A 22266-nucleotide genomic window follows, 5' to 3' on the forward strand; every position below is an offset into this window, starting at 1 on the left:
CCCCGTACCACGCATCACTTTACCGCATACGCATTATATACGCATTACCCATACGCAGCATATTATTATTACACAATACGCAGCAATTTTACGAATACATATACACATATTACATACATAACATAATAGTAATGCATATTACATTATACATTAACATAATATTACACAAATACAATATAGACATATTATTCAGTAACATATACGTATAATATAATAACTAGTACATATATGACACATATTATCATAAAATAAAACACAATAGTACATAAATAAACGATGCCATATAAACATATAGTGCAATTATTGCATGCATATATACATATATACATATTATTATTACACATATTATATTACATAATACATACATATATTATTACTATTACATACATAAATATATTAGTAGACAATTAAATATATTAAATTATTATTATTACGTACCATTATTAAATATATACTACATCTACATATTACAATTATTATTATATAATCTTATTATTATATATAATACCATAAATAAAAATTATTACAAACATAAATTAAATAATACATAATAAATAAAAATACATAATAAAAAACATTAATTATAAATAAATAGAGTAATAAAATATATATTATAGGCTATATAGGTACTAAATAGTTTACAAGTAAAAACGTGAAATGCGTACAATTGTATATGGTAAGCATAAAACCGTAACATAAAAAACCAATGCAAGCATACATATAAATAAATAAAAATCGCATATATTATAGTATTATTATTACGCATTATTATTACGATCGATACCATACATAATATAATATACAACATACATATATAATATACATAATTAATATATATACATATAATACATACATATATGCATATATACATATAATGCATGTATTACATTATAAATATATGTATGTACATATGCATATATATATATGTATGTTGCATACATATGTATTACATATATATGCATGTACATATATGCATATATATGCATACATTATGTGCATATATATGCATACATATAATGTATGATGTGTGTGCATATATTATTATACATATTATATTTGTTATAATATACATATATATTATTATTGTATATATGTGTGGTGTATACATACATATATATGTGTATATATTATGTATGTGTTATATATATATACATATAATATATATATATGTGTGTATATATATATATATATGTGTATATATTATATATGGATATTATTACATATATATATATATATGTGTGTATATATATATATATATGTGTGTATATACATATATATATATGTGTGTATATATATATATACATATGTGTGTGCATATATATATATGTGTGTATATATATATATGTGCATATATATGTATACGTGTATATATATATATGATATGTGTGCATATATATATATGTATATGTATATATATATGTATTATATGTATATATATGTTATATGTATATATGTATTATTATATATATATATGTATATATATGTATGTTGTATATATGTATATATGTGTATATATGTATATATATATGTATATATATATGTATATATATGTGTGTATATATATATATATATATATATATGTATATATATGTATGTATATGTATATATGTATATATGTATTATTACATATATGTACATACGACTATTTACATTTAGATTCTCACTGAAGGCATCAAAACTATGAATGAACACATTATGGAATTATGTACTTAACAAAAAGGGGGAATAACTGAAAACATTTTATATTTTAGATTCTTCAAAGTGCCACCCCTTTGCTTTTTATTAATAAGGGGAAAACTTCCACTAATTAACCCTGACAAAGCACACCTGTGAAGGTAAAACCATCTCAGGTGACTACCTCATGAAGCTCATTGAGAGAACACCAAGGGTTTGCAGCCTATCAGAAAAAGCAAAGGGTGGCTACTTTGAAGAATCTAAAATATAAGACATGTTTTCAGTTATTTCACACTTTTTTGTTAAGTACATAATTCCATATGTGTTCATTCATAGTTTTGATGCCTTCAGTGAGAATCTACAATGTAAATAGTCATGAAAATAAAGAAAACTCATTGAATGAGAAGGTGTGTCCAAACTTTTGGGGTGTGTGTGTGTGTGTGTGTGTGTGTGTGTGTGTGTGTGTGTGTGTGTGTGTGTGTGTGTGTGTGTGTGTATAGTGTGTGTGTATAGTGTGTGTCTTGTCTGTCTCTTATGACGGTCACATTTGCATTGTAGATTTCTCAGTCTAAGATATGATAAAAGTGTGTTTGTATATATCCCTCCCACCCAGGCGTTCCTGGAGAGCTACCTGACGCCAGGTCCCACCCTGCAGTACAGCCGGGACCATTGGCGGGCCCGCCAGTGGACACTGATCAGTGAGGCGTCGGTCACCAGCGGCCTTAAGGATGGCTCCGTCTTCCTGCTCAGGTGTGTGGACTTCAGCCTGGTGGTGACGACAAAGAAGATTCCGTACATCCAGATGTCAGAGGAATACATCGACCCCAAGTCACACAAGTTTGTCCTGCGGCTACAGTCCGAAACCTCCGTGTAGGAGTCCAAACTTTCTTTCTTTTTTATTCCTCCCCCTGTTTTGTCGCTCTCAAATGTTTTCACTTTGGGTTTGCAGTTTTTATTTGTACTTTTTGGGAATTTTTATATATTATATATGAATCTATATATTACACTCATGTTTGAATATATTGATCTTTTTACGTTTTGATTTGGATCAAAAGAAAGAATTGAGGCAGGATTATGCTCACGGCGGACTCTGACATGGTTGTGTGCACGTACAGTATGTGTGAGTGTATGTGTGTGTACAGTAAGTGTGTACGCACGCGTGTCATTTTGTGTCAACACAATCACTCGTTCCTTTTCTGTTTTGAGATGCCGGAGCCAAACAAGATGGGAACATTTAAGGAAATCCCCACAGAGAATCTGTCTTTATTTTATATTCTGTCTTTCCATGAGACAGACAGACCGACAGACAGACAGACAGACAAACCACTAAGGACTGCGATGGTGTGACTTGGATTTAGATATTTGAAGACTTGCCATTTCGTCTACAACATTTGAAAGTATTTGGATGCTCTGTTGGGCGTCAACATGTTGAGAAGTAAATGGATTTCTTTCCATTTGAAAACCAAATTAAATGCATTTAACAAAAATACTTCAGACTTTGCATTAAATGCATGTTTATGTATGTTTATCAATGAAAAGAATATGCCTAAAAAGGATGGAACAAATGATCTCGGCCTGCTCAAAAAGGATGTTGGGACTGTTTTTCCTCTCCACAATCTCCTCATCACTACTTCAGGACATCTGTAGAGCTTTTCTTGACAGTTGGGATGTCAAACTCTGACCCGCCTCATGTCCAGCCTGAGGCGTACGGTAGCACTATTTGAGTGCTAATTCTAGCAGCCAAAGTGGATCGCTTTCAGCTGTTTTGGTGCATGATTTGTCTCCAGGTGCAATGGAGCAAAATCAAAAATATTTCCACTTCAGTTGGGAATAACACACACATGCCATGTTAAACACTGGTGAACTTGCAATGATCCGTATCATAAGAGACTCTCAGAGGTGGACGCATGCCCAAAAACATTTGCCCTGCCTCATCGGTTCAATAACCTTCTCAGGGCTTTCATGTCTGCCGTATCTGCCTGACACGACGGAGAGGGGAGGCAGCGAGGAGGAGAGACAGAGCCTTGATGTCACTAATAAAAAGTACTACTGATTACTCCAAACCAGAATTCCTCCTCTGTGGGTTACATAGCAGAAAGTCTAAATACCGTAAATTCTCACTTAAAAGCCGGTATTCAAGTAAGCTTAGCCAGCATCAACAAGTAAAGGCCACTCGCTAGGCCAGGTAAAACCAAAAACATTAACGGGGTGGAATTACAGCTCACATAACTAACTCATTCTCTCAGTACAACAGAGTTGGGTCATACTCACCCCTCTGCTGCTCTGAGTTTATATTAACAGAAATGTTTCCATACTCTAATTAACTCTAGATGATTCATCTTTGCGTACTCGTCGACGTTAAGCTACACTACGATACATGTTTTTACACATTAAAAGCATACCTATAAAGGGAAACCTTTTTAAAAATGTTTGCCTTAATTTGGCAGTCAACAGTTTACAGAGACAAGAAACGTAAGGGGAGAGAGAAGGATATGACATGCAACAAAGGTCCTTAGTTGGGAATCAGACCACGTGTTTTGCAGTTATGGTAGCTTAACATCGTTCGGGAGAAAAGGCGAAGAAGAACGCGTGAAGAGACTCTTGCTGCACTGATGGAACTAGTGCTGTTGAAGCGGACATACTACATTTATAAAGGTATCGGGGCAAATGGTTCTCTCTGCCGCTGAGCTGAATAAAGGCCACTATTTGAGAATTGATGGTATTTAAAGTGTGATGTAATCTTTCAGGCGTCACAGGGTTTGCTTGTATCACTAGAATACATAATAGATGACAAAGAATCAACAGTGTGTACCAATAGGGAGAGCTGCAGCAGGGCGGATCCCTTCCCAACTGGACCGTCTGGTTTTCCTTTTATTACCTTGTCTCACCTCTGTTGTCTGACAAACGTGCTCACAGTGAATCCCTCGAGGTCAGAAGGAATTTTTGTAATTATTTCTTTCACCTGATGAATCAGCCTATCTTGTAAATTCAGATCAACACAGTTAAATTAAGCTAATGGCACTAAAATGACACTTTTTAGATCACTTCAGCACTCTGCCCCTATCATAACCGTCACATTGAGTTTATGTGTAACTCCCTCAAGAAGAAAACCGTCACCCTGATCAGATCTTCTGTGGCTGTGAGCAGGGTTGTCCCCTGCTGCCCCCTGGCTGGTAAACCTAATATTGTCACTTTGTTTATCTGCCTGAGCGCAGCAGCAACATGTTCTCATATCAAACGCAAAGACACTGTTCATTTTAGCACAAAGTGTAACTGTTAAACCACATGGGGAAGAACTCCCAAAAACACTTTTGCTGTTTACTGCAAACGGCACGTATCTGTGTTGAAACACCTGCCACTGGTCACACTTTGTACCGACTGACAGATGGATTTAGTGTGATCCCAATGTGACCGTGCCTCCTGTTTTTACACTGTAGCTATTTATGTTAACGTGTGTGTGTGTGTGTGTGTGTGTGTGTGTGTGTGTGTGTGTGTGTGTGTGTGTGTGTGTGTGTGTGTGTGTGTGTGTGTGTGTGTGTGTGTGTGTGTGTGTGTGTGTGTGTGCGCGCGTGCGCGCGCGCGCCATTCCAGTTCACACAACCAGCCTTTTGCCCCTCTCCTCTACATCACCCCCATCTGTCACGCTGTTGCCACGGTTTGGCTGTTGTTGGACAGCTCGATGACGTGACATTGCAATGTAAGACATGTTTCAGTTTCACAGCATTCGCAGTTGTAAAAAAGAAATAAACATTTTTATGAACATTTGTAAAACTGCCGTATGGGTTTGTATTGTGCAGAAATTCCACCTTGTATATTGCTACCATGTGAGTTTTGATTGCTTTGTATCGTGGTTCACACTAGATTCTCCTTTTACCTCCTTTTGTGATTATCTGCATATCCCAGAATGCCTCTCAGTTCTCAGGAAGAACATGAAGTTTCCATTTTCAGGTGGCCGGTTAGTGTATGAATACTTTTAGTTACCAAACTTTTTTTCTGAAAATGAGGACTATGTGCTCAAAACCCAACATGCTTAATGGCTGCATTGCATTCTGGTCTATTGAGGCTTTTTGTGTCTTTTTGTCTATAATGGATTTCTTCCTTTTGTTTAGTTTTTTACCTTTTTAAAATTGCAATTAAGGTATTTGTAACATGATTTTAATGGTATATTTAACTTACCAATTAATCAATTATAATATATTAAGATATTTCAGTTTTTACTTTTTTGATTGATTAACTGCCTGGCTTAAAGAGTTCAAAACTCCAAAAACCATAAAAAAAGAAAAAAGATTTAAGGTGAAAACTTACAATCCTTCTGAGTACAAATTTAAAAACCCTTAAAATGACACATTTATAACGAGATAACAAATAAAATTGGATTATTGTGACCACAGCCATTCTAGGCTTCCCTAATGCAAACGTGTACCTCTGATGATTTAGTTGTTCCCTGCAGTCAAACTGCATAGCCATTTTTTCCTATTGCAGTTTCAATAGTCTTCCAGAATTACTCTGCAGCATCTCCATATGCACTAGTTTCTCGGCCCGGCTGTAGGCTTGCTAACACTCTGCTCTGTCGCTGCCCATTAGGTGTCTGGCCCTGCTGTGTGACAGGCCGGTGCAAAACTTCCGTTTTTTTTGGCCTTGATTTGGGGGCTTTTTGTTGTCATGAAGCTCAATGGTAATTGGCTTGCCGTCAGCCTGTCAGAGTGGCGCAGCCGGGCCTTGCGGGTAAATGAATGTCGGTGTCCGGTGCTGAAAACAAACAACCTCATACCTCGGCGAGCCTGGGATGTGAGGCCGCCTGTCGGAACTCATCTGTCCCAGGCTTAATCCCCCTCCCGTACCCGCCTGCTCTGTGTAGGACCGCGACGAGGAGGAGAGAGGTGAAGAGAGAGGAAAATGAGCATTTGCATCTAAATGGGATGTTTTTCTTATCTTCATTCTTCCCTCTATATTTGTTTGGTAATGACTTGGTTATCTGCAGATCGAGACGTGAGAGGAAATCCTTCTAGCGGCTTACGTTTGGAACAGAAATCTACACCCTTAACACATCTTGCGCCGGTCTTTTCTTTGTTCTTTTGCCGTTTCATATTGAACCTGTGTCCTCCCACCCGCTATGTGTTGCTCTCATCCTTTCTCTCTTGGGAGTGAGGAGGTGTGTGGGTGTGGGTGGGTGTGTGTGAATTCCATCCTTCTGCCCTCCTTTTAGTCAACGTTCATGTAAAACACCATCACACTTGACAGTCCCAGGATAATGTAACCTAAGGGCCCTGCAGAACATCACAACACCTGCACCATGACACTGCCTGCTTCCTTTTCCTCAGGAGGGAGCGTGACATGTCGTTTTGCCTCAGGTCACGTTTAAATGCACACATGCAGATAAATGTTCTCCTCTCTCGGCTATGGCTGCATGGATTGTGTGTAAATCCCACACCTTGCTACAAACATACTGTTTACACACTGCATCACATCCACTTCCAGGGGAATAATTATTCTTGCACGGCCCTATATTATTAATTCATGTCCAGCAGGAGTTTGTCTGCTCCTTATGCAGTTTGTTGGGCCCCAGTGGGCAGCCTTTTAGCTTGTCTCACCCCATCTTCCCCAGCCTCACTGTCCAGGGTCCCTTCTCCCATTATGAGGCATAATGATGCTGAATTATTCACTGATGTTTGAATAATTCAAGGTGAAGTGACTGAGGGAGAAAATGTGCCAATCTGCTGTCTTGAGCATCAGTCTGGGCCTTCGTAATGAGGAAGAGAACTGAAGTGTGTGTGTTCTAAAAACAGCAGAGGTGGTTCACATTAAAAGACGTGCACATCGTTGGCGTGTACTTTTATTTACCCTGAATTAATCACAAGAAAACAATCCAAGCACTATTCTACTTAGAAGAGCAATAATGTGTGTCATTTATTTTCGTTTGTTTTGTATGTATATATATATATATATATATATATATATATATATATATATATATATACACACACAATTTCTCCCAACTATCTAATCCTTTATGTCAACCTTAAAGATGTTGTAATCAATACTTTCAATACATGTGTAATGTATGTGATCGATGTCTCTCATAGTGACAAACTCACAAATAATTATCATCTGACTCTGTAGTTCCTTTCAGGTCATTGTTTTGGTTTCTTGGTCCGCATCGTTACACTTCTGCGTAAAGCTCTAAAAACCCACCGCAGGCTACCTGACCAGCACCAAACCGCAGTCAGGCAACGCTAGCTGATAGCTGGTGAACATATTGGAGCATTTAGAAACTAAAGAGCCAGATATTTTACTCACAAGTTGGCGGAGACCATAACGGAGCTAACAGGAGAGTGAATATTGGACTAACGTATCATTTGACTCCACGTGAATGTTAATGGTGCTCCATGTCAGCTGGATGTTTAAATAGGAACTTTGGAAGCCATAGCAACTTAAAGGCTGATTAAATGTCAGTGTTTAAAGTTTGTTGCGCTGCCCTCAAAATGGCCAAAATCTATAAATAGAGCTTTAACTTACATGTGTACAGTATGCGACACAGAAGCTTCAGTATGCTGATATCTTGATCCTTGGTGAGTACAGGAGAATTACTGCTTCAGGCACTGTGCTAACTTATTTTAAACTGGGCCACAAATTTCCCATGATGACTTTTAATCTGTTCTGTTTTATCTGCTTAACTATTTAAACCAAAATCTACAGAGAATCTCTTTTTGCAACACCATACGTTTCCTTTAAATGTTACTTCTTTTGAAATTATTTGGAAAAAAAGAGCGAGAATGTATCAGTAATGTGGCTCTAATGTGCCTAGCGAGTTCAGTATTTTCAACCCTTGACATTCTGGTTAGTCATCGTTATCATCTTCCTCATCTGGGTCGTGACTTTCATAGCTGTCCGCTGGAACGTAGCCGTCAGGGTTTTCCATGTCATCGGCAGACTCGTCATCATCCTCCGTGTTCACCCTCCCAGACAGGACGTCCTCTATCCAGTCCTCCAGCTCCTCAGGGGTGGGCAGGTCCTCATCGTTGGACATGTCCAGCCACACGCTGTCCGCCTGGACCACAGAGCACCAAGAATGATAAGGTTATAGGGTTCATTAACTTTCCTACAGTCTAAGATTCTAACCATTACTTACATCTGTGACATTGACCACGCCAATCTGAGGTCTAAACAGGTCCAACTTGAACGTTTTTTCCCAGTAAGTGGTCAGCTGGAGGGGCGAGACAAACCCAAGTTAACTTAGACTATCAGTGACAAATGTGATACTCTTTGTTAGAAATACTAAGCTAAGGATGAGGCAGAACCAGAGGGAAGTCATCGGGGTCGATCCAGACGATGCTCAGCTCTGGGTTGTTGGTGTTGTCTCTGGCCACGTCTTTCAGGATCTCCAGGAACTCATAGCCATCTGGGGACGGCAGAACAGGGCAGCATGAGCTCACGTAAGAAAATACAAAGGTATACAACTGCAAAATGAAAAGAGAAAAGGCTCAGACCTGGATCTTCCTCCTCGGCAAACGCAACAATATGTATTCCATCCATGTCGTCCTCCTAGGAATTGGGGAAAAAAAGTTCAGTACTAATTCAAACTTGCGTAAGACAAATCTATGAAAATGTTTGAAAAATGGTTTGGGGAGCCAACTCAGTCTACTTTGGAAAGACCGACCACCTACTCACCCATGTTTCAAACATATTCTCTGCCCGGAGCTTCCTCAAAGTAGCCCTGTAAAGAGCATATTTTTATAAAATATTTAACCAGGTTTTAAAAGCATTAAGATAACCCTTAAACAATATAAATCAAATAAACCTTCTGTGTTGGTTGACAAATTCAACAATATCCATCTCAGACAGAGGTCTGCCAGGCAGGATGGCCGGCTCCTCCATGAAGGGCTCATAAAAATTCACTTCGTTCATCTTGAGGGAGAGGTGTTTGGCTACCTAAAACATACAACATGCCAGGATGACATTATGATAAACGTGTGAAGGATATAATTATGGGCTTTTGTTGAATGAGTGGATGAAGCTTATTAGACAAACAAAAAAGCTGAACGGTTTTATTAAAAAATATCCATTTGCTAATAAATGCATTTTACACTAAAAACTAGAAAATAACAGGGTTTCAACCAAAAGAGCGGTCGCCTATCATTTCACAGTATTACTATTCATAAAAAAATTGGGAAATAGACTTATGCGCTTTCTTCTTCAAGTCCTTGTGCTAAGCTATGCTAACCAGCTGCTGGCTGTAGCTTCATATTTAGCATACTGACATTATAATGCTCTCATCTTATTCTCGGCAAGAAAGCAAATAAGCGTATTTCCCAAATGGTCAAACTATTACTCCATTAAATAGTGCATTAACAAGCAATGTGTATGTGAGAGCAATCGGTAGTGGATTGATAGCGATCCTTAGATTTAGACACTATAAATGCAGATTAGGATTTTATTTTGTACAGCAAGACTTACAGATTTATCAAATGTAGCAAAGAACTTGATGTAAGGTTGAAAACGCTCTGAGGCCTCCTGGAAAGCTTTGTAGTCTGATTTAAGAAAAAGAAGGAAAAAAAAGGGCCGGGGGAGGGGGGGGATAGAGAAATTGATGAGGGACTCAAGAGAATGGCAGAAACCAAAATTGAGAAAGTAAAACAGATGTAATTGTGGAACTTCATCGTTCACATTCTGCTCACATCCCTAGCCCAAATCTACAGTATGTGATCAGGAAGGCAAACAGTGAAACACACTCGCGTCATTCTATTTCCCATCATGATTCTACAGTCTTCACCCAAGTAACAAAGTCTCCCTTGATACAGTTTTATACGCTTGCAACCTGCTCCTGGCTCTGCTCCCAACAAGGTCACAACCAAGGAGCAACCCATCTCTGGACAGAAATAGGCTCCATAATGAAACTTCATGCAACTGTCATATCGGACCAGATAGCATCTTCCCTGTCTCACTTTTTCTCCCTTTTTTTTTTTGAGAGGAACTATAATTGCAGTTTGACCTAATATACAGAGAACTAGAAGCTATTTAAAGTCTCTCGTGGGACTGAGTGAGAGTGCCACAGTCTGGAATCAGGTTTCCCTCCCGCATGGTGATGTAGCTCCATTAGCCTCTAGATCCCATTAGCGTCTTGGGAACAACTCGGTGAGGCAACTTTTTAGGGGACAGAGAAACGGTGTTGGTGACCCAATCACATACTCCTTATGTCTGTTAATGCAAACACAAAAGCATCAAGTCAAGTGTGTCTTCACTTGCTAAAATAGACACTAGCATGAGCAGTGGTGGAAGAAGTATTCAGATCCTTTACTTAAGTGAAAGTACTAGCACCACACAAGTAAAAGCCCTGCATTGAAAATGTTACTTAAGTAAAAGTATGTAAGTATCATCAAGAAAATGTACTTAAAGTTTTAAAGTAAAAATAAAAATCCTCACATTTTAGAAACCGGAAACGATCTGTCAATCAGCTTAGTGTTTAATGGTCTGAAAATCATTTCAGTTGTGCTTATAGGTCGGTATATTGTTTGGTAGATTAATTTATGATAAAACATTGTATTTCATAAACTACATGTGTTTTGTCTGCAAAAATCTTAACTCGTAAAGTAACTAGTAACTAAAGCTGTCAGATGAATGTAGTGGAGTAAAAAGTACAATATTTCTCTCTGAGATGTAGCGGAGTAGAAGTAGAAAGTGGCATGAAAAGAAAATACTCAAGTAAAGTACAAGTCCCTCAAATTTGTACTTAAGTACAGTACATGAGTACATGTAGTTAGTTACATTCCACCACTGAGTATGAGTTTGGTGGTAAACTAACATGAATCTTCTCCCTTGAAGTAGCCAATGAGGCGGATGTCTTCCTCCATCCTCTCAAAGGCTCGCAGCTCCATGGCGTTGTTGAGCATTTCCACCGGGTCCTCCAGCACCTATGGGGTGGTATTATACAGGTAAGGTATTTTACTGCCAAGAAATGGTCAATGTTCAACACGTTCCCACCATTTCTTGCCGAGAGTTATCTAGGCTCCCTCCCAGAAAGAAAGTGAATAAGCATATACAGTTGTGAATTGGGAATGGCTGGTTCTGGAAGTGAAAGTCATATTCATATTTCCTCTGCATTAACTCTCCCAGTTTGAGGATTTCTTCTCTCAATGGCCACCAAGGTTACACATCCAAAAAATCAGCAGAATCAGATTTTCCACTTACATCCAGCAGAAACTCCACCAGTGTGTCTGCTGAGAGCTCCCCATCGAACTCAATGACACGGTCATCCTTAAAAACGTACAAGCTGCCCACCTCCTCCAGACCTAAGTGAACAGCAGGAATATAGTATATGACTTTGATAAAGCTAAATTCAGGGCTTCACATTTAGAGAAAAGTAGCAAAGAAACCATTTCCATAACAGTACATTATTGGCAAGGTGTGTATGAGCAAAGTCGCACAAAGAAAGCATGAGAGGGGATTAGAAAATACTGATCTAGTATAAAAGCAAAATTTAGACATTCAGCATGCACAGCAATGGAACTGATACTGTGGTAGGCATCCGTGGAATGATGAAGACAGATGAGTCATACCCAGTTTTTTGGCTACTTTGGCATCCTTCTGGGAGTCCACCATCCCAAAACCGATGTCTTTGTTCTCCAGGACCTGAGCTGTGAGCTGGGTGTTCACACAGACAAATGTCAGTCAGCTTAAAGCTCTTCTTTTTTGACGTAGGCTACGTTGAACACATTATTGACTGGATGTGCAAAATATTATCTTGTTAGAAAATAAAGACAGAAAATCATTGCCCACTTAAGTCAGAGTCAGGCCAGATATGTAGGCATTGTTTTGGACTCAGATCAAAAATTTAGCAGCAATATTAAATCGGTTTATAATCTAAAACTATTGCTATCATAAGAGGACTCAAGCTGAAACAGGATGTCAACATTTCTGACATGCTTTCTCCATATAAACCTTATACAAGTCTTGTTAGGTTTTTAGACTTGGACGTGCTAACTCCTTCGCACTATGCTACACATACTCGGAACAACCTTCCTAAGGATCTTTGGCACTGTCCAAATGATACCATATATACATATTTACTGTGTTTAGCAAATATTAGCATGCTAACACATTAAAATAACATGGTAAACTTTATATTAGCATGTTAGCAATTTCATTGTGGGCATGTTAGCAGCTCAAACCACCACTGTGCATGCACACAGCTACACCCTCTCTAGTGTGACTGTTATTCTTACTCTTATTTTTATTATATGCCATTTGAAAAGCACTTTGAACCACTACTGTGTACTGAATCTGCTATTTAAAGAAGTTGCCTTCCTTCTCACAGTGATTCATGATTGTGTCATGAGTGTGGCTCTAGGGACCATCACCAGGCAGCGGTTCCCAACCTGGGGGGGTAGCAAGCCTACCCCATGAAGGGGTCGCAAGATAAACCTTTGGGGTCGCAAGATGATTAACAGGATAGGAAAGATGAGTAAAGTTTTCTGACTTTTCTGTACTTTTTGCTTTTTCATGTGAAATTCTGCAAAGATTTACTTCGTCTGGTCAATACAAATTATTAACTCAACAACATATGAAATGAGTGACAAGGGGTCCCAAGTAGACAGTGCAATTTTGTCAAAATGCTAAATGTTTGGGAACCACTGATGTAGGAAGATAAAATTTCCAGGAAATGAAGACTTCAGTATTTCTAAAATCCAGACCACGGTGAATGCGTTGGACCGTCTCATCCTTTAAAGATATACTAACTGAAATCAACTTAACTGTTAAATATACTCCACGGATCAGCCTGGGATTAAACACCTTCTACTCTGCACTCTGTATTTAGCTTGGCACTTTCTACACTGTGTATTCGAGCTGGCATCCACAGCTGCTGCTGTCTTCGTTAATACATCTTTTCATTACCGAGGTGTGTGTGTGTGCGCGTGTGTGCTGAGAGATGCCTGCGGAGTTTTCTTGTTAGAGGGAAGCGGTGAGTCAGGACTGCTTGCTTTTCAGCTCACAGTTCTGGAGGAAGGAAAACAGATTTTGATATATTGGAGAGAACCAAAGTCTGGTTCTGTTTAACTGAACGGGTTTCTGCTTTCAGTGCATGGAACATGACAGGAATGGAAAAGTGATAACTGAAAAGGTGAAAATATGGGTCCCCTTTTTGTTATACTTTACAGTTCATAAATAAGAAGGGAAGGCATGCAAAAATACATCTACTTACTTCTAGTCCACAGCCAGATAGTAAAGAGTTTTGGGAAAAATCTATAATTAACAGAATGACCTAGAAACAATCCCTGGATACATGTGAACCGCAGAGGAGGGCACATAATGGGATTGAAAATCACTGCTTGCCAGTTAAGAGAGTGTGCAGGTAAAACGTTAGACAACTGTGAATCCTTCTCCACTGTATGGTTAAGAAGACACATCAAGCAGACAGAGGAAGAATGAGGCATTCAGTGTCTGTGAGGGGATCACTGACTATACATTGACTTGTTATGACAGGTTAGTATCAAATGAGCCCGGCATTGAGGCTGCAAGTCTAACCCATGGGGATTTGAGCTCCAGCTTCCTGAGACATTTTTATGTTACCAGTGGCATCAGATAGTTCAGGGCAACGTATGACACAACCCGTACATGTTTGATCAGTAATGATGTCTTCTTGGCAGGATTCAGGTGCATACCTGAAGAAGTCAGTGACGGTGTCACTGGAAAACGAAGGATTTGTAGGGAAGTAGACTTTTGTAAGAATTAGTTGATTAGAACTGTAATTTATGAGCTAACAATTGATTAGTTGTTTATGCCATTTATCAAGGAACAAGACTAAATTATAACATCAGCATGCTGATAAGCTCACAATGACAATGGTGATGCGGCCTGGTATTTCATTAATCAAAGTAAACCTGAATTATTATTTGATTAATTGATTAGTCCATCTATGGAAAATGAATCAGAAAGGTTGGTCATCGATTAATTGTTTTGTCAGGTAAAAATGTTTTATATCGTTTTAAAGTGATATCCTTGTAAACCTGTAAACTGTTGCTTTTCTTGATTATATATTATATTACTAAATTGAAAATCTACTGGCGGTGCTACATGCAAACTCACCAAAATCCAAAATTTCATGACAGCCCATCAATTAGCTGTTGAAATATTCCAGTCTGGACCAAAGTGGTCAACCGACTGACCCACCAACACGTTCTAAGGTTTATAAGTTGTAACCAATGGATTTGTTAACGGTTAATAAATCATTTACTCATGCTTGATGACCATTAATGAAGAAAAGAAAGTGGTATCTCCGAAATGTAGAAAGATGCCCAGTTTTTAGGCAGCATTAAAGGGCATTACACTTTTTTCAGATTGGAATTAATTCAAATTCCATAATAAAGAAACAAAACTTTATTCTTAATTTGTCACATACACAGAGTATGAAGTTAACTAATTAGTGCATTTAACCAAGCATTAGGAGCAGTGGACAGCAATACATACAGCATCAGGGGAGCAACTTGGGGATCAGTGTCTTGCTCAGGGACACTTTGACAGAATATCAGTACTAATCTCCATGCCCTCTACTTTAACTGTACATTTGATTTTCTGTCTATTCCTAACTCCTCCAGCTCCCTGCTTCCCACCCCTGTAGGACCTCTTTCTCACCTCCAGCACCAGCTCGGTCATCTGGAACCGCTTCTGCAGGCCCTTGTTGGCAGGCAGTGGTTCATGGTAGAACAGGCACAGCAGGTCGTATCTTTTCAAAGCCTTCTTGTAGTTGCGCTCGCTGATGTCCAGCACCCTGTCCTTTCCGTCAAAATTAGGGAATTCAAGACCTTCCTCGGCCCGGCAAAAGATAACCAGGCGAAGGCAAAAGCCACACAATAGAGAAAGCCAGATTTGCTGCATTGTTGCTCAGTTGTGGAGGTGTTTGTAGTTTGCAGAGAAATCAAAGAACCTCTCAAGGCCCAACTTGAAGAGTACAGTATATACCATACAAAGGAGATTTGCTAAAATCCATCTACCGATTTGATCTCTATTACCTCTCTAGCAAATATGAAATAGTCTCACAAATATTTAATCCCTATTTTCTATCTGTCTTTCTGCTTCTCTCTACATCTCTCCCTCTCCACCTGTCCTCTGTCTCCTCCTCTTTTCGTCAGTCTTACTGCCCCAAATCTCCCAGGAGGGTCTCTTTCTTCCCTTCTTTTATCTCACTGACGGAGAAACTTACCTCAACAATCCATGGACAATTATCCATGTTATAGTCATCCCTGTCCTTGACATACATTCTGAAATTAGAACAGAGGAACTGTGGGGATTTCATCAGTCCATTAATCAGAAATGATTATAATATGCATTGGAAAATGAAATGTCATGCTAGGAAATAAATGAATAATTTATTTGTTTATTTAGACAGGCAGAATGTGAGTATGAAAAGACAGAATCCTTTGGGCTAGTCTTCCAAATGTTACGGTAATGTAACCTGTAAATAAATTTTGTTGCGCATTACCGTAATGACTCTGTTCAGCCCGAAGTAGCAGATCACAGATCACCGCTTTGTTTCTCCTCTTCAGACAGAGCTGGAGGATAGAGAGAAAAATGGAGCGCTTTTGGCTGTGGATGTTTTTTACACTGTTGCAAGTTTGTGTTTTGTGTTTGGTTCCCGCGTCAGGTAATACCTATTTAAACAGATACGACTCATGAAAACATATTTAGAAATGGTAGGAAGACTTTGCTGCATTTTGTTTCGCTGTACATATTTGGGGGAACTTTTGATTTTGGAGTCATTCATCACTTCACGAGCTAACATTAGCTAACTAGCCTACGAGCTAACTCAACTAAGCTTACTGTGCTAACGTTAAGGTTTGCATGAATTGTGTGAAGTTTTGCTTACAGTAACATTGTAAAAAATGTGAAAAATATGTAAAATTTAATTTATATTACTTAAGTTATATTCATTGAGGCTGGGTGTAGTTTTAGTAGTAGTAGTAGTAGTCAGATCAGGGTAGTTGGCACTAACAAATGCTCTGGCTGGTTGCCATGATAGTATTTACTCAGATAAAGGCACAAAGTATATTTTATTCTGCAATTGTAACTTAAAGTTATGATACTGTACATTGAATACAAGCAGTGAAAAAACAGGATATTTGAGGTCCTTTTTTAGGACAATTGAGCTGCTTGCTGAGCCAGTAGCCTTGTGTGGGATAGTGACCCAATAAACTATCTTTTTTCTGATCCGATTTGCATTTATTTTTAGGTCAACAGTGGAAGAAAATTAGAGACAAGATTTCTGATGTTGCTAAAGGACACACTCCATGCAACCCTGTCAACTGTAGCTGCCATCTAAGGTGCGTGTAATGTCAACATGCCTTTGCTTTTCCTCATATATTGTAACTCTGCTTTCTCTTAACTAATAGGAATTACAAGACATGATTAGATTAGTGAAGCTGACCATGCTGCATTAAACCTTTTGAGACTTGTTTATATACCCCTTGTGCAGATTTCTTCTAAAGATAAATAACTAAAATAAAAATGACTGACATATAGTTGCTGCATTACCACTGTGCAGGTTTACATTTTAAAGGGTTAATTATATAATGTGGATTTGATAATTTTTTTCCTCTGCCATGCTTGATTTCTGTGCCAGTGTCCTACAAGATGACTTGCGGCCCTTTAAAGGGAGAATCTCTGAGGATCTCATGGCGGCGACGGTTCAGAGAGGGGTGGGTACCCACTACCAGATCATTGGACACAAGTTGTACAGGGAACACAGCTGTATGTTTCCTGCCAGGTGAGGAGAAAAAAAACCACCTGATGGGATTGTTCTTAATGTTTGATCACTTCAGATAAAGGTTTACATTGTTACTTATTTACTCCCAATCAGTCAAAACAGACTGAAAGAGAATATATACAGTATGTATGTATGTATACAGCTGTTTGTTTGCCCTGCCTAAGTCTGTCTTCCGGTTTCAGATGCAGTGGGGTGGAGCATTTCATCCTGGATATGATTGACAGGTTACCTGACTTGGAGATGGTGGTAAATGTCAGGGATTACCCTCAAGTCCCCAACTGGGTGCAGCCAACCCTGCCTGTCTTCTCTTTCAGTAAGGTCAGACTCTATGCATTAGTTTTATGCACAGCTAAAATCACACACAAATGTTGATTAAATGCAATAACTGGTTTTGGATATGTCTATGTTTGATTTAAGTAGACAGCAGACTACCAGGACATCATGTACCCTGCATGGACGTTTTGGGAGGGAGGGCCTGCTGTGTGGCCCATATACCCCACTGGACTAGGAAGATGGGATCTGATGAGGGATGACCTTAAAAAGTAAGGTTTAGCACCTTTTTTGCTATTTAGTGGAATAAATCATTAAATGAGTATTTACAAAATAAGAAGTGCATTAATGCAACACTTAAATAATAATAATTTGCAGCCATAGCCTAGGAAGTATATCATTTCAGTGTGCCATTTTCATATGATGTGATGTGTTGTGGTAGGTCTGCAGCACAGTGGCCATGGAAGAAGAAGGAGTCCAAAGGATTCTTCAGAGGCTCCAGGTCAGTCTCGTCAGTCCTGTAACTTTATTCCTTTGTGTAATAACGTGAAATTACACAACAATCCAAATGTTTTCACGTTACTCTTTACTCAGCTATATTCTTACCGCAGTTGACTGCACAGTTCAGACATATTAAAAAGTGACTCTCTTCTTTTTTTTTTTTTTGATAGAACCAGTCCAGAGCGCGACCCTTTGATTCTTCTGTCCAGAGAAGCTCCAGAGCTGGTGGATGCAGAGTACACAAAAAACCAGGCCTGGAGGTCTGAGAAGGTCAGTCATACTGAAACCACGCCAGGGTCAAATACCCTGTCTGACCCTGTCTTGTCTAATGATTGGTTGAGATTTGATGCATCCGGACAGTTTGACAGAGAAACACACCACATTACACCCTTATGAATTTACTTTAATATTGATTAAAAAAGGGAAATCTGAAAGTCAATCTGTGTTAATGATCTACCAACCTGTGTTTTTCTGTCTGTTTTAGGACACACTAGGGAGACCCCCGGCCAAAGAAATCCCACTGGTCGATCACTGCAAATACAAGTAGGCTCAATTTTGCATCAAGGACAAAATTTAACTTTTAGGATGACAGCATGTTAAACCGCGACAGCTTTACTGAACATCCATAAAATGATGCACACATCATGTGTGACTAGTGTTAACAGTCCTCCATGCCCTTGTTATGTCCTTCCAGATATTTATTCAACTTCCGAGGTGTGGCAGCCAGCTTCCGCTTCAAACATCTCTTCCTCTGTGGTTCCCTGGTGTTTCATGTAGGAGATGAATGGCAGGAGTTTTTCTACCCTCAGCTCAAGCCCTGGGTCCACTACATCCCAGTCAAGCAGGATCTCTCTGATGTCAGGTACTAGTGTCAGACATTTTCTCCTTAGTTATGATGATTGTTTGCAGTCTTGGTCTAAATGTTTTTTTAGTCTACACTGTGATGTCACAGATTTCACGTTTTTCACAGCCTTAGATCGCTCTAAATGAGATTAGATTAGCTCTAAATGAAGATTGCTAATGGAATCATATTCACTGTTAATTGAGTTTAAATAGTCTTTCCATTCCTTCCTTCCATATTTTGCATCTCTAAATAGGAACGCCTTAAAATAAATCTTTAAAGTTTTAGGGCCTAAAGAGGGTCACAAATCCTTAGTAAATATGGCCCTTACTGTTTGAGACCTCAAATGTTCCTGCAGATTAGTGTTAAATGCATAGTCAATGAATAACTCACTGACTCTGTAGAAAACCAAATACAACCAAAGCAAGTTTAAATGTGTCCTCTCACACATTGTAAAATCTACTTTCTTCTTTGTTCTATTTAATATTTACAACAAACATACTTTTGTAGTCTTATGAATGTCAGCATCATACAAATACACATGTAAAGGTGTTATTAGTAGTAGAAACTTGAGAAGTTTCATGTTCAAATTCACACACGTGTGTCCTTGATTGAAACTCATGGTGAAGTTTACAAATGGGCATGTCAGTACTTGAATGAATAGAGTCTCGGTCTAAATCTCCCTTGTACAGTATGTATGCTAAACGTTGATATGCCGTTACATGTTCTCTCTCCTCAGGGAACTACTACAGTTTGTCAAAGAGAATGATGCCATTGCAGAGGAGATTGCAACGAGGTAACAAGTCATATTTTATGATTGTATTTTAATGGGAATTAAATGTAGCAGCTATGTATTTGAAAAGGTGAGTGTTGACGTTACACACTGTTTATTTCTGTTTCCGGATCACGTTTGTTTTGTGCTTCGAATCCTATCCTATCATATACTGGCTTGACCTCTGAGTTGATTCTGAAAGCAGTGGTGAGATCTTGGAGAACAAAGCGATACGAAGCAGGATTCAATTCACAATGTTCTAAAGGTTAATGAGACACACAAGTATATACATATTTTCTAACAATCACTACATTCATTTAGATGACGTGTAGTAAGATACGAAAGAGAGTCAGGATGGACAAAAGGATTGTCTCAAGGTTGGTTCACACAGATAGGAAAACTGTTGCAATTTAGGATACAAAATAAAACGGATGAGAGATGATTTTTTCAGAGTTGCCACAGAATGGAATGTGGAATTTAACAGTGTTAAAGTTACATACTGTTTATTTCTTATCCCAAAAGCACACTGACTTTCTGTTTTGTTTCCTTCCCACAGGGGTAAGGAATTCATCCTCGACCACCTGCGGATGCAAGATGTTTCCTGCTACTGGGAGAGACTCCTCACTGAGTTTAGCCATCTTCTCACCTACAAACCCAAAAGAAAGAACAACTTGAACCAGATTGTCCACAGACCCAGCAAGACGGAGCTATAAGAGCGAGACTCTGCAGGACCAGGGCAGCTGAAGTAAAACTCTAGATAATGAATGTAATCACTGCACCACAACAAATGATTTCCTCACAAGCAACGCCACATGTTGATGTTGGCGTTCCATATTTTTGTCAAAATCACACCTAAATTAGCCAATCTAAAACTGTGCCCAGATACTTTTCACATTTATTTCTGTTAAGTCCAGGGTTTTAGTCTAATGTGTAGCACGGTTGGACCATGTGTCCTGACAGTTACAGGACACATAGCTTAGTGTTACAGCCATAGGTGTAGTTTAGTATGTTGACTGTGGATGCTGCCATACCTTCAAGTGCCACAAGGGAGCTTAAATACCAATTCTGAGTCATTGATCACTTAAAAGATTATGGCATTGACTGTCTAATGAAACATCATCTGTCTATCAAACTGCATTAAGGGAAGTGTAGGATCCAGTGATTTTTGGAGCTTGACCCATACTATCGACTAAAAGTCAGGCCTCTGCTGCTTCGATCAGTCTTGCGAGTCCCTCAACTTTATGGAAGTGACATACTAAATAGCTGAAGTGACCCTTTTAATGTAAAGACTTTGCATTGTTTTGTAACATTAATCATCTGGACTGGGCTTCAGACAGATTTGAGACAGAAAACTGAGGAAGAATGTAAATTAGATTTTGTTTTTTTTGTTTTGTTTTTTGTGTTAACTTGGTTATCCTTAGTGACCTGCAAAGACTGAGTGGAAGAAGAAGTTCAGTTCCTTGCTCAAGATAAAGCTAAATTGAACGGTTGACCATCTGACCTTTTTCCTGCAGACCAACCACCAAAATCTAATGAAAATATTGCACATTCAACTGTGGAGCACCTAAAACTCTAATTTAAAAAATAGTATGATGTTGACTTTCATCCGCTGCTCAAATATCCACAAAGGATGTACCAATAATAATACTTGTTACGGATGCTATGCTGTTACATATTTAATGCGGTTAACTGGGGAAATATGGGAAATATTCTACTCAGAAACCCTGATCTAAAAGTCCATCTAACCAAGTCATATTACTTTAATTAAGTGTAATGGCCAAAAGTAATACTGATTTAGATTATATGTTAAGTACATGGAATCTGTTGTTGATGGGCATCTTACACATGAGCTTTGCTACACTCCCCTCTACTGGACAACAGAGGAAACCAGCAGTCCTTTACCAAGCGTCATTACAGCAACATATCCATGTGTCGTTTGATTTACTTGTTTATTGCAACAATGATGCCAATGTCTGCATTTGCATGGGTCTGCCATACGTTTGTAACTTAAAGAAAGCACAAAATACATATTCACAGTCCACATTTCATTCCACACTAAGTGCCAACAATGTCAATAATGACATTTGAGGAAGTAATTATATTTTGAAGTGTGGAGTTTCCAAGAAACACTCATATTGTTTTTACCTTTTTAAAAGAATGGGTCTTGGTGTTAAGAGATGATAGTTTATACAGATAATGTTGAATATGTTGTAGTATTCACATTGTACGGTAAACAAGCAGATTCTCATCAACGTGAGGTTATTTTTTACACTATTGTTAAACACTGAGGTAAAGATGGTCCATTAATATGTTGATTTGACCAAAAAACTGTGATGGGGGGGGCCTGGTCAAAGTGTGACAGGCAGGTTGTTATCGCCTTGGGCAGCATTTTTGTTTTTTTGTGCCAATAAACAGTTTGGTTTCTAAAGTAGTGCACATGCAACACAGTGTTCA

At 38.6% G+C, this 22266-nt stretch overlaps 3 protein-coding genes across 18 annotated transcripts in view; 2 read left to right on the forward strand and 1 right to left on the reverse strand.

Annotated features, from left to right (window-relative positions):
* The window catches only part of LOC120554525 (vang-like protein 1), a 59114-nt gene extending 53669 nt beyond the window's left edge, over positions 1 to 5445 (forward strand). For all 16 annotated transcript variants that reach the window (XM_039793444.1, XM_039793455.1, XM_039793453.1 and 13 more), the window contains one exon: positions 2288 to 5445. In XM_039793444.1, the coding sequence (XP_039649378.1) occupies positions 2288 to 2548 (261 nt within the window). In that variant the 3' untranslated portion in view covers positions 2549 to 5445. The remainder of the gene's footprint in view (positions 1 to 2287) is intronic.
* Positions 5446 to 7655: 2210 nt separating this feature from the next.
* Positions 7656 to 15760, reverse strand: LOC120554528 (calsequestrin-2-like). The gene is made up of 11 exons (XM_039793460.1): positions 15301 to 15760; positions 12228 to 12312; positions 11860 to 11960; positions 11474 to 11582; positions 10129 to 10202; positions 9473 to 9603; positions 9343 to 9388; positions 9162 to 9216; positions 8973 to 9073; positions 8804 to 8878; positions 7656 to 8722 (listed from the first exon to the last, which is right to left on the reverse strand). The coding sequence occupies exons 1-11, from the start codon at positions 15541 to 15543 to the stop codon at positions 8513 to 8515; spliced, it is 1230 nt and encodes a 409-aa protein (XP_039649394.1). The 5' UTR covers positions 15544 to 15760; the 3' UTR covers positions 7656 to 8512.
* A 449-nt stretch (positions 15761 to 16209) lies between these two features.
* Positions 16210 to 22240, forward strand: poglut1 (protein O-glucosyltransferase 1). The gene is made up of 11 exons (XM_039793509.1): positions 16210 to 16309; positions 16895 to 16985; positions 17285 to 17428; positions 17611 to 17746; positions 17849 to 17970; positions 18141 to 18200; positions 18370 to 18469; positions 18684 to 18742; positions 18894 to 19061; positions 19780 to 19836; positions 20369 to 22240. Exons 1-11 carry the CDS (start codon positions 16237 to 16239, stop codon positions 20523 to 20525), a joined length of 1167 nt encoding a protein of 388 aa, XP_039649443.1. The 5' UTR covers positions 16210 to 16236; the 3' UTR covers positions 20526 to 22240.
* Positions 22241 to 22266: the final 26 nt, after the last annotated feature.

The sequence above is a fragment of the Perca fluviatilis genome, chromosome 24 (genome assembly GCF_010015445.1).
Source record: "Perca fluviatilis chromosome 24, GENO_Pfluv_1.0, whole genome shotgun sequence".
Lineage (NCBI taxonomy): Eukaryota > Metazoa > Chordata > Actinopteri > Perciformes > Percidae > Perca > Perca fluviatilis.